Genomic DNA, 19,099 nt, shown 5'->3' on the forward strand with positions numbered 1-19,099 from the left:
TGGATGTAACCTCCTCTGAACCACGACGCACACCCCTAAGCTGCCGCTGCGATTCATGCGCGCAAATGTTTGGCAGCTTCTTGGCGTACACGAAACACTTCTTACCGAAACACGACAACCCCGGACGTCTGCTCTGTTCACAGGACACGCAGCAGCTCTCGCACGCAGTCTAAGCATCAACCAACAAAGTGTTCACTTTCTCTAGTGGAGGAAGTGGTGTGTCGCCTCACCATGTTCGGTACTTTTACTATTGATTTGTTGCAGCGGAAATCGAAGCGACGCATATAGAAAGCCGCGGATGATGAGGAGAAGCTCCGCTACACGTTGAACTGCATTTTTTCTGTCTCTCATTGTCTCCGAGGATCGCGGATCTGTTTATCGCTCAGCAGAGCAGCAGAAGTGAAGCGACTTTTCAAAGGTGAGTTCACACGGACACCGCGGAGCTTTTTCTGTCGAGATGTGCAAACAGCATAACAAGTAGGCTGCTGAATGCAGAGTGAAACTGGCGTCTGTTCACAAAGTCAAAAGGTAACAATATAACAAACTCTATTAGCGGAGAATGACTATAGCTGCATAACTGTTGAGGGTGCAGAAAGTTTGCAGGCTTCCTTCTGGTAAAGGCCAGATGAGTAGACTTACATTCAGTTCAAGTCTTTACTTGTCCTTGTAGGCAATGAGACAGACAGCAGATATACAGGCAGGTAGAGGCTTTACACACAGGCTACTTCAGGCCACTTCCAGCAGATAAAGATTTTCCTATCACAGCTCACAACTCATTAGACAGGAAACCGCTTCACTTTCATTACTGTAACATCCTAAAAATGTATAATATTCTTGATCTAGATAGCTTTATTGATACCTGTCTCATCTTCAAAGTTTTATATGCTCTGGTCCCCCCAATGAATTCATCCAGAGAAAAAACATTGAAGAATGAAGAACGAGAGCTCTCACTAGAGGTGCCTGCAATGTACCAAGGCGTAAAACTAAATTTTCCCAAATGGTTTTATCTGTAAGAGGTACACATAGCTGGAAGAAGTTACCACCACACATCCAGAACAGCGACAACTACTTACTTAAAAAAAAACACTGGTTAAAAACTAACCAGACATGTACTCACATGGCCTAAAAGTTTTCTTAATCTGATGTATGCTCTCTGGATCCTTGGACCATGTCTGTTCTGATACTGCCTGTCTGTGTCGATGTTGTCCGTCCGTGTCAGGTTCTGTAATTGCCTTTTGTGTGAATGTTGTTTTAAAGTCTTCTTTGTCTGTGTTGTGTAGCTGCCTTGGGACTACGGCTGAAAATTAGCATCTGTGCTAAGACTGGCGCATTTACACTGATGACTAACGTATCAATGTTGATTAATGTGCATTGTCCCAATTCAGTAATCTAATAAATAAAATACAGCCATTGACCAGCAAGGAGTTTACACTGACTGGATAGAGGTACTAGTTCAGTTCTGATGATGTAGATGGATGCACTCAGTTAAAAGAGCATTTTACATAGCCACCGTCAACGGCTTTCCCTGGTCGGATATATATAATCATTGTATATTTCATAGTGTTCTTATGTCTTACTTAGTCTTAGGTTCATTGCAAGACAGGTTCCTTGTTCTGATCTTCAGATTTCAGTGTTCTGTTGGATCAAAGCTCTAAAACTGATATAAAACAGAGAGAAAGTTTAAATGATCACATTATAGAAGCTGTAAGATATTGAACACAAGAAGTGAAATAAACTTTCCTCTCACTATTGTTGCCAATTTCATGTCTTTTTTAATTGACTAATGGAATCTAACTGTCTCAACTGTTTCTAAGGTTTCTAAAATACCAAGTTCCAAAAACTGAGTATACAGAGATTTAGGGAAGAATTTTCCCTGATATATATGCTTATTTTATCATGTTTTGAAGGGCAACGTTAGATTACATTGGACTGGATCAGATGGCCTTCAGAATTTTATATGTTCACTCTTCATCTGTTAATTTTTGTCCCTATTTTCTGTTTGTTCTCTCCGTCTTTCCCCCTATACTCACTGTTAGTTCCTTGCTCAGAATCCTCAAAGTTTCTCACAAAGTGTCACTTTTTTATTAGGTTTCAACCATATTTCATTGAAAGTATAGGAAAATGTCTTAAATGGTTAAAACTGTGTTTTCATTTGGTTGTTTTTTTATTGTGTTGAATAGCACAGTGACAGTAATGCTGATCTTAGTCTCGGTGCTTGGAAAAACCTGCTCCCTTCTCCATTTACTCCACATTTACTTTTGTTCTCACTCTGATTTGAAAGAAACTGTTTCCCCTGATGAAATTTCAATGATCTGACATTGGATGGATTGGTGTAGTGTTAGCAGTTAAATCATTCAAGCTAAGTAGTGAAGCTAAGTAGCCTGTATCACTTTTTAACATGGCACCACTGTACATGAGCTATTCATCCAAGCAGTTTCCTATTACTCATGTCACACTTTGGTGGATTAAGCAACATGTCTGGCTTGTTAATATATTTCAAGAACAAGCCCAGTTGCAGTCCAGAACCTCCAGAAAAACTCAGCACAACATTCTGAAGTGAAGATGTTTTGAAGGTGTTTTAGTAGGTGCATGTTTAGGAGGACTCTTGTTGTAAAAATCGATATATATTGTTTTTTTTTATTTTTTACTTTACTTTAAAGTCACACATAAATCAAATTATAACTCACAGGGAATTCAGTCTAAGTAGGCAAGTTCTTTGTATGAAATAATGTCTGTAATAATAACTGTGGACATAGTGGAAGTACTGTACTATTAGTTTACTATATATAATACTCTGCGTTTTGCCTTTGTTTTTACAGTAACTCTGAAAAAGTTCCATTCATATGTTGGCATGAAAGCAAAAAGAATGCAGGTTTTCTTGTCCACTGAGGGAGGGATATGAACTTCAACATCTACTTTAGGACTTACACACAGTACTTACCACCTCCACATATCACTGTCCCCCATTAATTAGTAACTAAATATTTAACTCGTAGTCCGTGTTACAGCACATGAAATAAAAGTATCTGGTTAAACAGCAATACTCTTTTAAACACATTGCTCGATTGATGTATGTAATATGATGTACTTGACTACTTAGGACAGCACAGCAGCTTGGTGATTAGCGCTGATGCCTCCCAGCGAGAAGGTCCGGTTTTGAGTCCAGCTCAGGCCTTTCTGGGTGGAATTTGCATGTTCTCCCTGTGCCCATGTTGGTTTTCTCCGGGTACTCCAGCTTCCTCCCACCTCCAAAGACATGTTCGTTAGGCTGATTGGTGACTCTAAAATGACCCTATGAGTGCGAATGGTTGTTTACGATAGACTGGAGACCTGTCCCCCACCTCTGGCCATTGATGAGTTTATGGCTGATGCTTGCAAACCTCCCCCAGGGGTTGCACGACTTTAGATTGTTTTAAACTCAACTGTTATGTAATGAAAGTAAAGTCAACACCAACTAGTGACTGATGATATCACCAATAAAAACACAATAGAAAGTAACGTTTTTTGACAATGAAATATTCTTTACCCGAATACATATTCTGAGAACAGACTGCTCATGCGCTACATTCTGTGCAGTGCAGATATGTATAACCTGTATAAAAACAGGCTGAAACTCAGCACCATTGTTAGCATTTAATAGTACTCTACAGTGTGTTGTAGGATGGGATAGTGCAACTGGGTAAAACGAAATGTGGTGTTGCCCTGAAGCCTTTTCCATGTATAGGAAAAACGGCTAAAGATCTAATAACTTTGACAGTAAAAAAATCCAGTGCCACTGGAAGCCATGCAAGCTCATGCCATCACATACCCTCCATGTTTTATAAATGATGTTCAGATCATGAGCCATCCCAAGCATTCTTCATTCTTGCATCTTGTAGATGTTGTGATTTTTTTTTTTCAGTGAAAGGATCCTGCAATTATCCACCATTGAAGTCTTACGTGGATATCTAGACTAAGGATGGCCTATTTCATTTGCATGTAGAGCTTGTATGAATGCATGCTTAGGGTGCACAGCAACAGTTTCCAAATGCAAATGCAATACTGGTCCAGACCCTTTTTCCTTTACCTATACCTTTCTGATTTATCACCAAATGAACATGGACTCTCTGGAGTTGTCCTGTGGCATCTGGAAACAGAATAATGTTAGTGGGAGGCTGTTGGGTTGTATGGGGAGAGGGACCCATGTGGGTTAGACTTGTTCTAGTGCATCCCAAAGATACTTGATCAGTTTGGGATATAGAGAATTTGAATGGCAGGTCTTCTGCTTTTTTTTTTTTTTTAGTTATTCCTGAACCGTTTTTGTGTGTATATCTGTGTCAGGCTGCGTCCTGCTGGGGATCGCTACTTCCATCAAGGAGTGTCATTGCTGTGGGGTGGGGTTGCCTGGTCTGGTCTAGATGGATGGTACATGTCTAAGTAACATCCACATAAATGCCAGTTTCAAACATTTCCCATCAGAACACTGAATTGTCACAAGGTGGTGAATGTTATTTACATCTCCTGTCAGTGGTTTTAGTGTTGTGGCTGGTCGGTGTACCTAGGCTGATATTTAAGTTTGTCTGAACAGCCCTGTTATTGCTAATGGAAAGTCAAGGCCAGTTTTTGGCTGCCTACAGATCCTTGTGAACAGTTTTCATTCTCTTCAAGGTAACTTAATGCCAATCTGGTTCTCTACTAAACAAATGCACAAGTCAGACCAACAACAACAAGATGTTTTTGAGTTTCTCATTTTTATAATGGTCTAAATACAGTACAAAAGCATGCTAAAAGCAAGCTCTTCAGCATGTCTTGTTTATTGACAAGGTACTCATTATGGCATTATGACTTCCCACATGTGAAGGTACTTGTCATCAACAAGAAAACCAGTACTGCTCCTCAGTATTTCAGATAGGAGCACAATACATCATACTTAAATTGCACACAAAAATAAACCACTCAGAGAGTCAAAATATAAAAGTCTCCCCTGAAATTAGCAAGTTAGGAGCGTGAGTCAGTTCAAAAGTCTGTTTGTTGGTTGCATTCTAAGAATAAACATACTGTACCTCTTTCTTTCTCTCTCTGCCTCTTTTGGTTTGTAATTGCATTAGCCTCTGAGTACTTTCTCATGACAGGGTTTTCTGTTATAGGATTAGCCCACATGCTAACACACACGAAGACTTAACACACAAACAAATCTAAGCACAACCAACTAAATCTTTTATTTTCCTTCACTCTATAAATCTATATGTTTCTAGATGGCATGAGTAATTAAGCCTTTGTCATTTGGTTTACAACCTGTGCCTTAGTCTACATACCAAGTCCTTGTGTTTTACAGGTGGTTATGTGCTGGACTTTAAAGTTTCTAAGTACCTTGCAAGTACCTACTCTGATGACATGTACATAGTGGTGTGTGTGAGGGAGGGCGAGTACAGGGACCTGATGGGAGACCTTCAGTGTCAGGAGCAAGAAGAACAGCCTGTTGTCTAGTAACATCCTGTGCAAGGATATAAAAGTTCCTGGGGTGCATCTGGATGACAAGCTGGACTGGTAAGCCAACACGGATGCTCTCTATAAGAATGGTCAGAGTAGGCTTTTCTTCCTGAGGAGGCTTAGGTCTTTTGATATGAGTAGAGAAATGCTGGTCATGTTTTACCAGTCTGTGATGGCCAGTCAGTAGACAGTCTTCTATGCTGCAGTCTCCTGGGGTGGTAACATCTCAAAAAAGGATACTGGTCAGCTCAACAAACTGAAGAAGGCAGGTTCAGTGGTGGGGCGGTGCCTGGACTCCCTGGGGACTGTGGTGGAGAGATGGATGAGGTGCAAGTTCTTGTCCAACAGGGTAAATTTGTACCACCCCCTCCACCATGTCCTGGTGGGGCAGACCAGCAGCCGGCGTGGTGGGTGGCTCCTCAGAATCTGCTCCTGGACAGAGTGCCACAGCAGGTCCTTCATACCAGCTGTCATTAGACTGTTTAACAGCTATGCTTGACAGAGCTCCCAAACTGAGCTGAATATGTGCAGTGAGTCCCTCTGAGATAGCTACATGTGACCTGAGTATGTATTTTTAATCACGCCATCTTTTTTTTTAACATATATTTTATTCTTATAGTTTTTACCTTTTTAAGCTGATCGTTCACAGATGTCCTCTTAACACTGTTTTATAGCATTTTATACTGTATATGGCTGGCCCCGTTTTGTGTTGTCATGTCTTGTTTATTGTATTGTACTGTGGTTGTGTTTCTCTGAGTGGCAAGACTCCTTTCCCCTTGGGAACCAGTAAGTATCTACCTATCCACCTTGATTATTGTTATCTTGGTGTATTTTGTTCGTTTAATCTGTACAGTAATCCTTATAGCCAGAGGGACAAATGACTTCCTTGACCTGTCTGTAGATCAGGACAGAGACAGCAGCCTGTCACTGAATGAGCTTCTCTGTCTGACTATGGTGTCGTGCAGAGGGTGGTGGACATTGTTCATGATTGACTCTGCCACTAATGTCAGGGACTTCAGTTCTGTCCCTACCACAGAGTCCGCTTTTTGTATCAGTTTGTCCAGTCGTGAGGTTCCCTTCTTCTTAGTGCTGCCTCCTCAGCACACCACAGTGTAGAAGAGGGCACTGGTAGAGAGATAGTCTGGTAGAACATATTCAGCAGCTTCCAATAGATATTAAATTACGTTAGCCTCCTTAGGAAATAGAGACGGCTCAGACCTTTTTTTGCATACCTGAGCATGTTAGCCGACCAGTCCAGTTTGTGATCCAGCTGTAGACCCAGGTACCTATAGATCTGAACCACCTCTACACACTCCCTGTTGATGGTTACAGGCTGCAGGTGGTGCCTAGACATCCGGTAATCCACTACCATCTCCTTGGTTTAGCTGTATTGATCAGAGAGATGCTTTACAAAACCCATCTGCTTGAGGCCGGCTGGGTAGAGACAGAAAAAGAGAGGAGAGCAACAGGAGGAACAATATAAACATAGATCTGTCATAGATACTTACACCCGACTAAAGTATACGTGTGGAATCTGATCATTATACAAATGCAAGACATACCTGATCCATGTTACATAAATAATAATATTATCATTATGTTGATAACAAATATACTGTATATGAGAATGTTAGTGACAACACTATTGACTCAAAATAAGCAGTATCATAGGCAGGTTGGAAAATTGTTCATTCAGGTAGGGATGGATAACTTCAGGCCATGAAGACTGGGCAGGTTGATGAGACTAGGGCCACAAATGAGTAGTGGTAGAGCTCCACTGATCAGGAACATTCAACTCTAGGCCAGACACTCACAAGAAGATGGGGAGGAGGAGGGGTCACTGCACTGCTTCTTAGAAGCTTTTCAGTGCTGTGATTTGGCTATGTTCTCTGTTCATCCTAAGTGATGCGCTTTGTTTACACACAGGTCAAGAGGTAAACAGTAGTTCATGCTGAGTCCTCTGTTGGACCTCAAGGATAGTCATTTTAAATAGGTATATGCACATCATATACACCTCAAAATTCCTCAAAGTTTATGTATTGATAGTAGGAAAAGTGGAAGGATTTGACAGAGGCCAAATTACAATGGCTAGATGTAGGTGTGGTTCAAATTGTTTAAACACCACATGTTGTGGATACACAAGCTTTCAGATTGTCAGATTTGGTCTCACTCTCCTTGTTTATTCAGTTAGCATAGATGCCATGTATGATTTAACTCCAAAGGCCTCAAAAAGTTGCTTTCATCTAATTGGACTGAAACATCAGTGCATTGTATATTTATTTTTTTGTTTGTTAGGTTTATACATGAACAAATTGCTATTTAGAAGGGTGCTGGAAAGCAGCATGGCCGTACTGGCCATTAGTATCTTTTTTATTTTAGGGAGAATTTGTTGAGTATTTGTTAGAACAACAACAAACAAGGATACAATGAGAACTTTCAAGTGTTAAGCTCCAACCTAAACTGCCAGACTAAACTCCCTGTAAGAGTCGAAATACAGGCATTGCTACCTTGTCTATTTTAGGTTAGAAAGTCAGTACATCTGCCAGTTGGAGCCACCATAACTGATGAAGCAAACTCAAGTGACAGTGACAAGGAAAAACTGACTTTTAACAGAGAGACCTTGAGCACAACACAGCTCATATGGGGGACATATCTGTTTGTGTGGTTGGAGATCATGGATGGATGGGACTGATTGGAGGCGACGAGGTAACCTAAGCAGGCATGAAGCATGCATGCTGCATATGTATACATGCTGCAAATGAGATTTCAATGGCACTTACTGTATAGGTAATGCGAGGAATGAATCCAAGACTCATAAGGAGGATAGTGTAAGCGAACAATGGATTAGCGATTAACGATGAACAACATAATGAGTATATGATAAACAGAAACTGCAGCTAACTCAAAAACAGTTTTATTTAGCATTCCTGCAAACTGGTGATACAGAATGATGACTGGAGTGACGCTGTAGTTCAGGCAGACTATGGAATCAAGCTCAGTTCACAGGGTCAGCTCATTAGCTGATAGTTAATCTGCTGGCCACTTGACAGCTGAGGTGAACAATCATTGGCAATGTTTTCAAGGAACCTACTTAGGTTGCTTTACCCTGCTCGCTCTTGGTGTTTCTCAGTATGTCACTTTGCAGTCACAGACCCAGCTAGAAGATATTGTCAGCATTGTCTAACATCCACTCAGCTGTTCCAGAAATCTTGCTCAGATCAGCACTCTCAGACCGTTTATTCCTCCTAAGGCCCATTTTCTGTCCTGTCTGACAAACAAACATATGTGGTGGCAACTTTGACACAAAAGTTGCCAGGGATCCTGCGAGTCTGGATCCCATCATATTTCCTCTAGGGGTCGCAGTTCCTGTGTCCACTAGGGTTCCATTCTTACCTTCTGCTGCAGCAAATTTTCCTCAGTTTCTCAGTATTTCTCAATACTGGCCTCAGCACATTGACTTTAATCTAATTAACATTCTGCCTAGTTGGTAGCTGGTTGGAGATTGCAAGGAGGCCATAACAATAAACAGGATTTAATTCATAATTTGACTGAAGTGTCAAATCTGTTCTTATGTTGCTTAGGAGATTAGACTGATGTCACATGCCATTAAATGATTTTGAGATATCCATGAACTTTACTGTTTCACAGTTATTAGTTTGTTTACTCCATTTTAGGTGTGCCAAAGTAGGTTAATGACACATGACACATGCAGGTTAAATGGGGTTTCACTTGTTTACAAGGAAAGTCCATGAATTGGAACATGGTTACTGTCATTTTCAAACATGGTGGAGCTGGATGGTAAATTAACATACTATAATTAAGAGCTTTCTTTGTAATTGTATTTTTGAGTAAATATTGACTTGATATTCCCAAAGGACTTATCCTTTAATTATTTTATTGCGTTACCTACATTAAGATACCCTGTTGTAAACTGCATGTAAAACTCTGTGGCTTCCAGATAGCAATGGTTGCCACCCAATGCTGTTCCCATGACGTATGGCTGATGTTACCATATTCAGAAACTCATGGGTTCTATGTGAAGGGATTGTCACTAAGAGATACAACTTTTTTCACAGTGTTTTGCATTGCATGGCTTGTTCATACAGTAAAGGGGTGTGGGTGTCTTGCATTGATTTCACTCTTTTCAACTGTTCAGATTGCAATTCATGCCAAAAAGCATACAGTAACACAAACTCTGGATAACTTAAAATGAAAGAAAAACTCTACTAAGAGAAAACAAGAAAGTAACTGAGAAACGGTGCATGAAATCTGTACTGTAAAGAGGCATGTTGATTGGTCAGTGTTGTTGCACAGGAAACAGTGGTTTGAAGAAAGGTCTGTGTATCTGTTTCTAAATGAATCAGACGCTGCTAAAGCTCCGCTGCACCAGTCATCAACAGGAAGCTAGACCTGCCACGGAATTGCTGTTAGCAGCTATCTACCTGTCTGTCTACTTACTCAAGTCAGTATAACACTCTTGAACTCGTATTAACTCATAAGTTCAGCAACAAGGAATTACCTCGAAGTACTTTTGGTATTATGTAGCTTCTTACTTGCTACATGTGATCACCTTGAGCCAATATTGCAGCTTGATCATTTTCTAAATTCAATAAAAACATTAGTAAGTAAATACAGTAAGCAACATACTCAGAGAATGATATCTAGAATTTCTTTTTCAATTCAAATAAACGGCTAGGTTAAGATTACTTTGACAATTACAACATGGTTTACTGTATTTACTCTGAATAAATTTGCCTTCATATTCTGACATTCTTGGTTTAAATTCATGTAATTATACTGAATAATTAAGACCTAAGAGGTCTACATCACCTCTTAGCTGGACATAGTAAATACATATCTTTAACGCAATAAGCTGCAAAGATGGCTGAACAGCTCAACAGTTCAACAGAATTTGAACAAAAAAGGAAAGAAGTCAGATGGCTTTTGTTTGTAAGTGAACAAACAGTGGTCCCCACCATATGTGAATAAATCGTCAGGATGCACAGTTGAGCCTACATTTTTTTGTATTGTCCTCAAATGTAATTTATGTATTTCTGTTGCTGTTCAACATCAACAAATCAGACAGCAATCGTTAATGTCACCTAAACCCAAAGGCTATTGCTGTTTTAATAGAAATTATTGTTATTATTATTGATATTACTCCACCCATTTACAAAATTCAATTAACTTTTTATTTGTGTAGCATGATATTAGCAATGACTGTGCATGTTCTTGTGTAAGGAGGATAGATTTGTTGTACAGTAAATAATCTTGTATTTATAAAGCATTTTTCTACCAATTGGTACTCAAAATGTTTGACAGTCACGAAGACACATCGACCCATTCTCTCACATAACAGAACACGCATTCACAGTTGGGGGGAGCACTATGGCATTTGGCATGTTCCTTTCTTGTTATATCTCAGTCCCTTGGCAGCGTTCCCTCATATCTTAATATTTTGGTACGAATGTTGTTCATAGGGAGTGTGTGGATTTCAAAAAAGGAATGCAGTTTTTGCACCAGGAGTGCACTGTGTTCAACTGGTCGTATCAAGTTCAATAGTTGCTATACCAAGCTATGCTGAAACCATACAATGATGCTATACTCTATTTACTAATATTGTGATGATGCTCTTTAACTGTGCTTCTTGTCTCCATCCCAGCCACTGTCTATGATGGGATCTTTCCGGCGTCCCAGGCCTCGGTTTATGAGTTCTCCGGTTCTGTCGGACCTTGCCCGGTTCCACGCCAGTTCATCTGCTCTACAGATTTCCAACACCTCTGCATGGAACAGGTCAGCTGCATGTAAACAGAAAATCATTCTGCACTTTGTTGTTCTTGTTTGTGTGATTGTAGGTACAAGGTACAAGAACAATATATACAGTAAATATAGAATTTTTCATATTTACAATAGGAACTATCCAACCTGCTGGGCTAATGACGGTTACTAGACATTGGACAACCATAGAATGCTCACTATGTCACAAAACATTAAAAAATATATATATACGTGAATAATGTGTACATCTTATCACCAGTCATCAACAGGAATGAACCCAGGGTGTAAACAGCATGGAAAACATTCATGTTGGTGTCATATCATAAATTTTGTTGTAGCAACATAAGTACAGATATAATCTCACCTTTATCCTAACTTCAGTGATCGGGGGGGGGGGGGGGGGGGGGGGGTGTCATGGGTACAAATATTGGCTTAAAAAGAAGAAAATATGCTGAGAAGAACAGGTTATGAATGTTTGAAGGTAGAAGTATGAGGTACCGTTATTTGGTCTCACATCTGGACGTTAGCTATACAGGTTAGGCCTTTGGATAAGTCATAGCTAGTTTTGCTATTTCAGCAAGTTTTTCAACATGTCTATAGCATATAGCATAGGGGCATAAAACTGTGACAAGAGTAGTTCTACCACAGCTCTGTTAACTGCTACAATTCATGAATATAAAGGGTATCATAGAGGTCTGAAGTTGTAAAAATGTAAAATACATTTATTTTTTTCCCGTTATCCTATTCATGGATATGCTTACATGTGTGTATGTTTGACGGTTGATGTTAAAGTAGCAAGCTAGGCAAACTGAAGTAAGTCTGTAGAATTTGTATATCTGAATACTGTGATGTCACATTCAACATGTTGATGAACATTGGCTAGTTGGCTCATCAGTATGGCTCTTTTATAAAACCATTGTGTCTTAATGGATCACTGAATACTAGAGAAGCCTAATACTAATCGTCATAATCTCTCATGACTTATTGGTGAGTGAGGCAGCTAGCCCATTGTTAGTTTCTGCTTACTGCAAGTTCAGCACCCCCACCCACTCTTGTCCTCATCCCTCTCCCTCGCTTCCATCTCGTCATTTTTCCTGTCACAGCACTGTGCAGGATGTTTAGTAGGAAGTAACGTGGCAGCCAGGTCATATCCTGTCAACCCACTGAGCACAAGCAAAGGCACACTCAGATGGCACTTCATAAAAAAGTGAAGGAAAAAAATGAAGGAAAAAAATGTAATGAGTGGTTGCTCATCCACTAGAGCATGTTTGTGGACATTGATTGATCAAAACTGCTTTTATTCCAATGGGTCAGAAGTTTACATACACAAACTAACAGAGAATCATGTCATGACTTAAGATACTTCTGGGTAGACTGATTGCCCCCCAAGATTTATAGTTGCAAATGACTGATACACTTAAAACCACTGACCACTAAACTTTCCTTGCCAGAAACGGTGCTCCTTATAATACACTTCTTAATACTTGTGTTTGTCTGTCTTTCAGGGTTCAATCAGCTGTGATCAAGGTATTCCAAGGCGGGACTTTACAGGCGAACGAGCTTTACACACTTAACGAGAACATAAGGTGATGAAAAAATGTTTTCTGCTTTAATGTAGCCTTTCTGCTTCTATATAGACTGAAATTCCGAAAGATAATAAATAGTTAGTGGAAAGAAGAACAACCATCAACAACTAGTCTGTTTCTGAGAAAGAAGCAAACTGCAAAATTTAAGACACTTTATTTTACAAAATTTACAAAATTACAGAAAATGTAGAAAACGTGTACTTAAAAATATTAATTAATTACTGTATCAACTGGTTAAGTTAAAGAAGCTCTCTAATGGGAGCGAAACAAACTCAATGTGTCTATACTAGAGAAGCAGAGAACTGAACTGCTGTGTTCCTCTGAAACTTTGCAGGTGGTTACTTAAAACAGAGATGGGGTCCTTCATCACAGAGTATTTCCAGGTACTTTTACTTCTTCCTCTTTTATTTTTTATTTTTTTGGGTAGAGTAACCGAGTTCTTGCCAGCAGGAGTGTCGAAAACAGAACCAACATCTGGAAGTCTGTTTATTTTTAAAGGGCAGAGAACATTCGCTCATGTCCCGTGGTGACTCAGCTGTTTAGTACAGTTGAAATATAGCCAGTATTCTTATGATACTGGATTTATGAGGAAAGGAAAATGTTTGGGTGCCCTTATTAATATATGTATTCTGTTAAATGTTTGCATATGTGTTCCTTTGATATAATTGTAATATAAAAAGTTCAAAATATTACATTCACACAAATTCATTCACATAAATACATTATAGGTCCAAACTTGTTGCCTTTGGGTGATATTAGATTTTTTTGAATGAAAAATAAGGCACCTGCTCAAAGCTCTCTGTAGCAGCAACTCTGTATACATAGTCTTTTTAAGTAAGCGCATTGATGCCTTGGCTGACCTGAAACTATATTCAGTAAATGGCCAAGTGTCTCAATATCTTTGTCAATAACGCTGGTCCTCAAAGTGTAGGTCTGCAGATGGTCCGGAAATGGCCAACATATCCTCATCCTGTTCACGGATAATAGCAGAGAAACTCTTTTTATCACTTGCTTGCAATCCCAACACTAAATTCTGGACTGTCTTTGCATCGCAGAGTTGATATGCGTTTCCTATAGATGTCATGAGACAGCCTGACTTCCATCCTGTCCCTTGTGTGTGATAAAATGACATAAAGATAAAAGTGTGACATTTCTATCAACATCCTGAGATGTTCTCTGCTCTGCTTCACTTCCTCTGTGTCCTGCAAAGCTTGTTTGAATGTGTAGGCTCAGTTACAGCCAATTTACCAACTAAAATGATGTCTTACTCAGGAGTGATTTATTTTTAATATCTTCTACAAGTTCCCTTAAATGTACCCTTAATTAACATGTAATCCCAGACGTGCACTTACTTTTACTACGTTTACAGATTTCGACACACTTGAGAAGCCCTCAGAGCAAGCACAAAGGCGAGGAAAAACTCCCTTTTAACAGGATTAAACCTTTAGCAGAATCCAGCTCATATAGTCACTGGACGGCCTGTCAGATTGTGTCATTATGGAAGCTCGAAGGCTGCCAGCAGCTCAAAGAGTTTTGGTCTACTCCGATAAGAGACCGATTTCTGAAGGGCAGAGATTTTTGTCATTTTTTTCAGTCAAACAAATCAAATTTTTCGTTACATGATCGTTAATGGAAGCGCATAGGTGAATTAGCCTCATGTCATGTTCGGGACATTGTACAGATTGGGTAATATAGTGATATCGCACACTTTTTTTATCGATCATGGCAGTGCACTGGCAAGACCGTGAGGTCCGTGAGCTGTTCTGCATCCAAGGAGAAGAGGAGATTTAGTGCCAGATATTGGGGACTGTCCGGGACACAGTGGTTTATTCAAATATCAGCAGATTGGTCATCAGGTTATCAACAAACTGAAAGTGTTAAAAAAAAAATACACCGTGCTTTCTATTGTTTTTCATTGTTCCATTGTCCTTGAATGGTCAGGGCTGTTTTGCCACCAAAAGGAATACCAAGAGGAAGGGTGTCATAATGTTATGCCTGATAGATGCATGTGTCTTTATCTCTCATTTATACACTGATCAGTCACAACATTAAAACCACTAACAGGAAAAATAAATAACATAGGCCATGTGACAATACAATGTCCTGCTGGGAAACTTTTGGACCAGGCATTTGTGTGGATGTTGCTTAATCACATCAAGATGTGATGTGAAAGGGTCTTATTGGCTTGACTCGACTTGGCTTTGATGTGAACAGGAATGCCGTGTCGACCTGGATTTCTCGCTCTGATGTTGATGTATCTGCCTGTTACATTCTGATTTTGTCACTCGACGGTCTGACAGACTGTATCATTGTAGTCAGCTCAAAAACAAAATATAAAATAAAAATATACACCCATACTGCCAATAGTTTACCTGCAAATAATGTGAATATATGAGGGAGGTAAAAACAGACACGCAGCTCTCACAGCAGGAGGCCCGACCCGGGACTTCTGACAATGTGAAAGTGCATGTACCACCGACCTATACCAGATCAGGCACCCCCACCCCATAGCAATGTTACTCCTTCCCCAGCCAGATGCAGCCTGACACAGGCACACACAAAAAACTAAAACAATATATGGAAAAAAAAAGGCACAAGTTTGACCTGGCCCTCAAATGCATTAGATCCCAAACTGATTAAGTATCTGTGGAATGCACTAAACAAGCCTGATCCACAGAGGCAACTCAACCCATAGAAACCACAGGCCCCCACTAACAACATTCTTTTGCCAGAAACCACATTTATGACCACCTTCCTTTTTTTGTGTAGGTCTCCCTTGTGCCGCAAACTGTTCTGACTCATCAGAGAATGACATGGGCCTTCTGATGGTGTCCTGCAGTGTCTGGCAACAGAATGTACAGCTATCTTTCTTAGACTTAGACAGACTTTAATGATCCACGAGGGAAATTACTTTGTCACCATAGCTTTGCTGCACATAAAAGTAAACACTCATAAAATCACAAGAAAGATAAATAAAATGAGTTTAAATAAAAATAAAATAAAAATAAGCAGTGTAATCAAAAAATGAACTGAATTAGCATTATTTGTATTATATTTTTTGTCCAAAGTCAAGACATTTTATCACTATGGGGTCCTCATCTCTTTACAAGGCTTTTAGGGATTTAAGACATGGTTTTACAGTGAAGTTTCCAATTTGGTTAGGGTGTAAGTGTAAAATTTAATATGTTTAACCTGTGTCTTGTTTTGTTGGGTTAGAACCAGTTGCTGACTCGAGGTCTCTCTGGAGTCCTCGAACACATCCTTCTTCACAACGCTGACACTGGTTGGTGGTTATGTGTTTTGTTTATTTGTATGGGGCTTTCAATTGTATAAGGGACATTTTGGTTAGGGGTTTTGTAGAATTTTTCTACAATTATTTAGAAATAAACTAATTGAAAATGACTTACTATTTCTTTCATTCGTTACTTATGAGTACAGGGCCTAGAAATAACACTCCTGCTTACTCGGCTGCAAAGAACATGATAGCTAAGACAAGTTGCGAGTTATATTGGATCACCAGTTCCGAACAGGCCCTAGTGCTGTGATGAGACGAGGATCAGCCACATACAAAAATCCAGTGATAGCATTTTATAGTCTGCTTAACACTTATACACTGTTTCTCCTGGTAATCAATTGAGTTTATCTATAATGCACATAATATCTTTGATAAGGGAAAGCAAGGTAGCTTTAAACTTGCATAAGTGTTAACAAGTGGGAAAACCTAAACGTAACATAAAACTGAACTGACTTACTGGCACTCTGTTTAAAAGGGCCTTTCTTGCAGCTGTTGGTCCTTCTACCCTTTTCCTGCCCTCCAACTAGTTTGTTTCAGTCTATGTAGCGCTGATTATTACCATGGGGTTTTAATCAGTAATCGTTTGTGCCATATAGCCTTCATGAATTGAATATATTTGTAATGAATGAATTAAAGATATCTACATAGTTGTGGTGCTAAGTTTTTTTTGTTTTTGTTTTTTTCATGTTTTCTTCTGTTTTGGTTGCAGGGTAGCAATGTACACAAGTCATCAATCATAATTGCCTTTTAGCTAACTTAGTTAGCCAAAACCTCGTTAGCCAAAACGAATAAGTTGCATGTCTGTTGAATGAGATTCTAGATGATGTCAAGATCAAAGCAGCCTTGTGGGAGAAGCTCATTTCCTTCTGTCAGGGATATGCAGGACATATTGTTGTAGTGGAAATGTGTTTCCATAGTAACTAACTTCTGCGTCCCCACAGGTGAGAACCAGCTCATTGTCCTTGCCGACGTGTGGGACAGGTTTTTCACAGAGACCCTTCCTACCCTGCAAGCCATCTTCAACCCCATTCAGGTACACAAGCACATACACAAGCACAGACACACATGAGTGCTGAGTAGTGTTAGAATCCCATTATCACCCCACCATACCCCCACCCCTCCAGCTATGATTACATTTCAGCTACCTAACACACAATGGCAAGCATAAACATATTAAAATATAGGTTGTGGATGCTCTGCAGGTGTGCCTGTTAAGAAATAAATACAACTCTGAATTTATTCAATTCAGTTTTATTTAAAGCATCAATAACAGTACAATTGTCTCAAGACACTTTACAAAAAACTCCCTTTTAACAGGAAGAACCTTGAGCAGAACCCAACTCATATGGAGGGACGCATCCGACTAAGACCAGTCAGGTAGAGACAGAAAAGAGATAGAAGAGAACAGCAGGAGAAACTAGATACACATACAACTGTCGTAGTATATGTAGAATATAAAGATGATACAAATACAAGATGTACGACAGTTTGAGAATATAAGAGGTAGGCAGTTTGGAGCATTGTTTATTCAGGTAGGAGTGTGGATAACTGCAGGTCATGAAGACTGGACAGGTTGATGAGACCAACAGATGCAGTATGGAGCTCCATAGGTCAGAAACATACAACTCTAGGCCAGAGACACTCACAAGAGGGTGGAGGAGGAGAGGAGAGGAGTTGTTGAAATTGTCTGATGGGTCTGCATAGAACTTGTCTACTTAAGTGTCTCCTGGCTCATCATGTAATCCCAGTTTGATACCATAATGTTGAGATCAGGCTTCACAGGAGGTCTTACCATCTGTTGCAGAACTATTTGTCCTTCTTGCGGATCAAGTGAGACTCAGCTTGATGTTTGGACTCATTATCATGTGTCAGAAATACTGAGCATCAGCTTAAAAGTTAAATGCAACTTCACCATATGGAGTAGGTCAGTCTAGGCCGTGATTCCCATTGTGCTCATTGGCCCTTTGTCTCAGAAAATGTTCTGGAGATTTAATGAAAAATGGTTTCTTGAATTGGATGGGTAGTTAAGTTACAATGCATAACACCCTCAGCTGTCATTTATATATACATATAATGTATACACACACATTTAGTACATTTTGTGTGTGTGTGTGTGTGTGTGTGTGTGTGTGTGTGTGTGTGTGTGTGTGTGTGTGTGTGTGTCTGTGTCTGTGTCTGTGTCTGTGTGTGTGTCTGTGTTTGTGTCTGTGTCTGTGTCTGTGTCTGTGTCTGTGTCTGTGTCTGTGTGTCTGTGTGTGTGTCTGAGGCGGGGTTAAGTTTAGTGATTCAAATCCTTAAATAATCTTGGATCGTTTAAGTGGAAAGGTCACTAGATTAACCTGGTAAGCCGTGGACTGTTAAGTCCTAAGGTATACCATATCTTTCACAATATGTGCATGTGTCTGTATTTTGCATCATTGATGTAGCATTAATCATCATATTTTAGGTGAAGACTTGGTTTAGGTTAAGAGTTCAGTGTTAGGGAAGCCTTGGTTTTGGTTAGTGTGAATGTCCAGGAAATTAATATAAACCAATGCAGGGTTCTCTGAACCAATGTACACTATGTCATTGTGTGTGTTTCAGGGTCAGGAGCTTACTGTGAGGCAGATGTCTCTCTTAGCTTTCAGAGACATGGTGCTTTTGAAGCTCCCCCTGGAGCAAACTCTGGGAACTGCAGCAACCATTCCCCCATCTATCACACAGATGCTGCTGGTATTGCAGGTAAGCATATTTAAATTTATTTATATATAATTCAATGAATCTTTTTATATTTATTCATATGATCCTTTTGGTGTGTATTTATTAATTATGTATCATTCCGTTTTAACACACCCTGCATTCATAGTCATGACTGTCACATCTTAATTGCTGAAATTTGTGAATGAACAATATGGAACAAAATAAACAACCACATTTCTAGCTATTTATCCATGGTTTTATATTCAACAGTTCACATTTTTGGGTTTGGCTT

The 19,099-nt window shown here is 39.6% G+C and overlaps 1 protein-coding gene across 4 annotated transcripts in view; it reads left to right on the plus strand.

Moving 5' to 3' along the window:
- prr5l (proline rich 5 like) overlaps positions 1 to 19,099 on the plus strand; it is a 21,811-nt gene continuing 2,712 nt past the window's right edge. For 2 of the 4 annotated variants that reach the window (XM_047596873.1, XM_047596874.1), the window contains exons 1-7: positions 1 to 418; positions 11,132 to 11,262; positions 12,753 to 12,833; positions 13,168 to 13,216; positions 16,050 to 16,116; positions 17,070 to 17,161; positions 18,712 to 18,849. In XM_047596873.1, coding sequence (XP_047452829.1) covers positions 11,141 to 11,262; positions 12,753 to 12,833; positions 13,168 to 13,216; positions 16,050 to 16,116; positions 17,070 to 17,161; positions 18,712 to 18,849 — 549 coding nt within the window. In that variant the 5' untranslated portion in view covers positions 1 to 418; positions 11,132 to 11,140. Of the gene's footprint in view, positions 419 to 9,790; positions 9,932 to 11,131; positions 11,263 to 12,752; positions 12,834 to 13,167; positions 13,217 to 16,049; positions 16,117 to 17,069; positions 17,162 to 18,711; positions 18,850 to 19,099 lie in introns of those variants that run through there. The other 2 variants (XM_047596871.1, XM_047596872.1) reach the window with 2 other exon arrangements.

Source organism: Mugil cephalus, chromosome 10, assembly GCF_022458985.1.
Source record: "Mugil cephalus isolate CIBA_MC_2020 chromosome 10, CIBA_Mcephalus_1.1, whole genome shotgun sequence".
NCBI classification, from domain to species: Eukaryota; Metazoa; Chordata; class Actinopteri; order Mugiliformes; family Mugilidae; genus Mugil; species Mugil cephalus.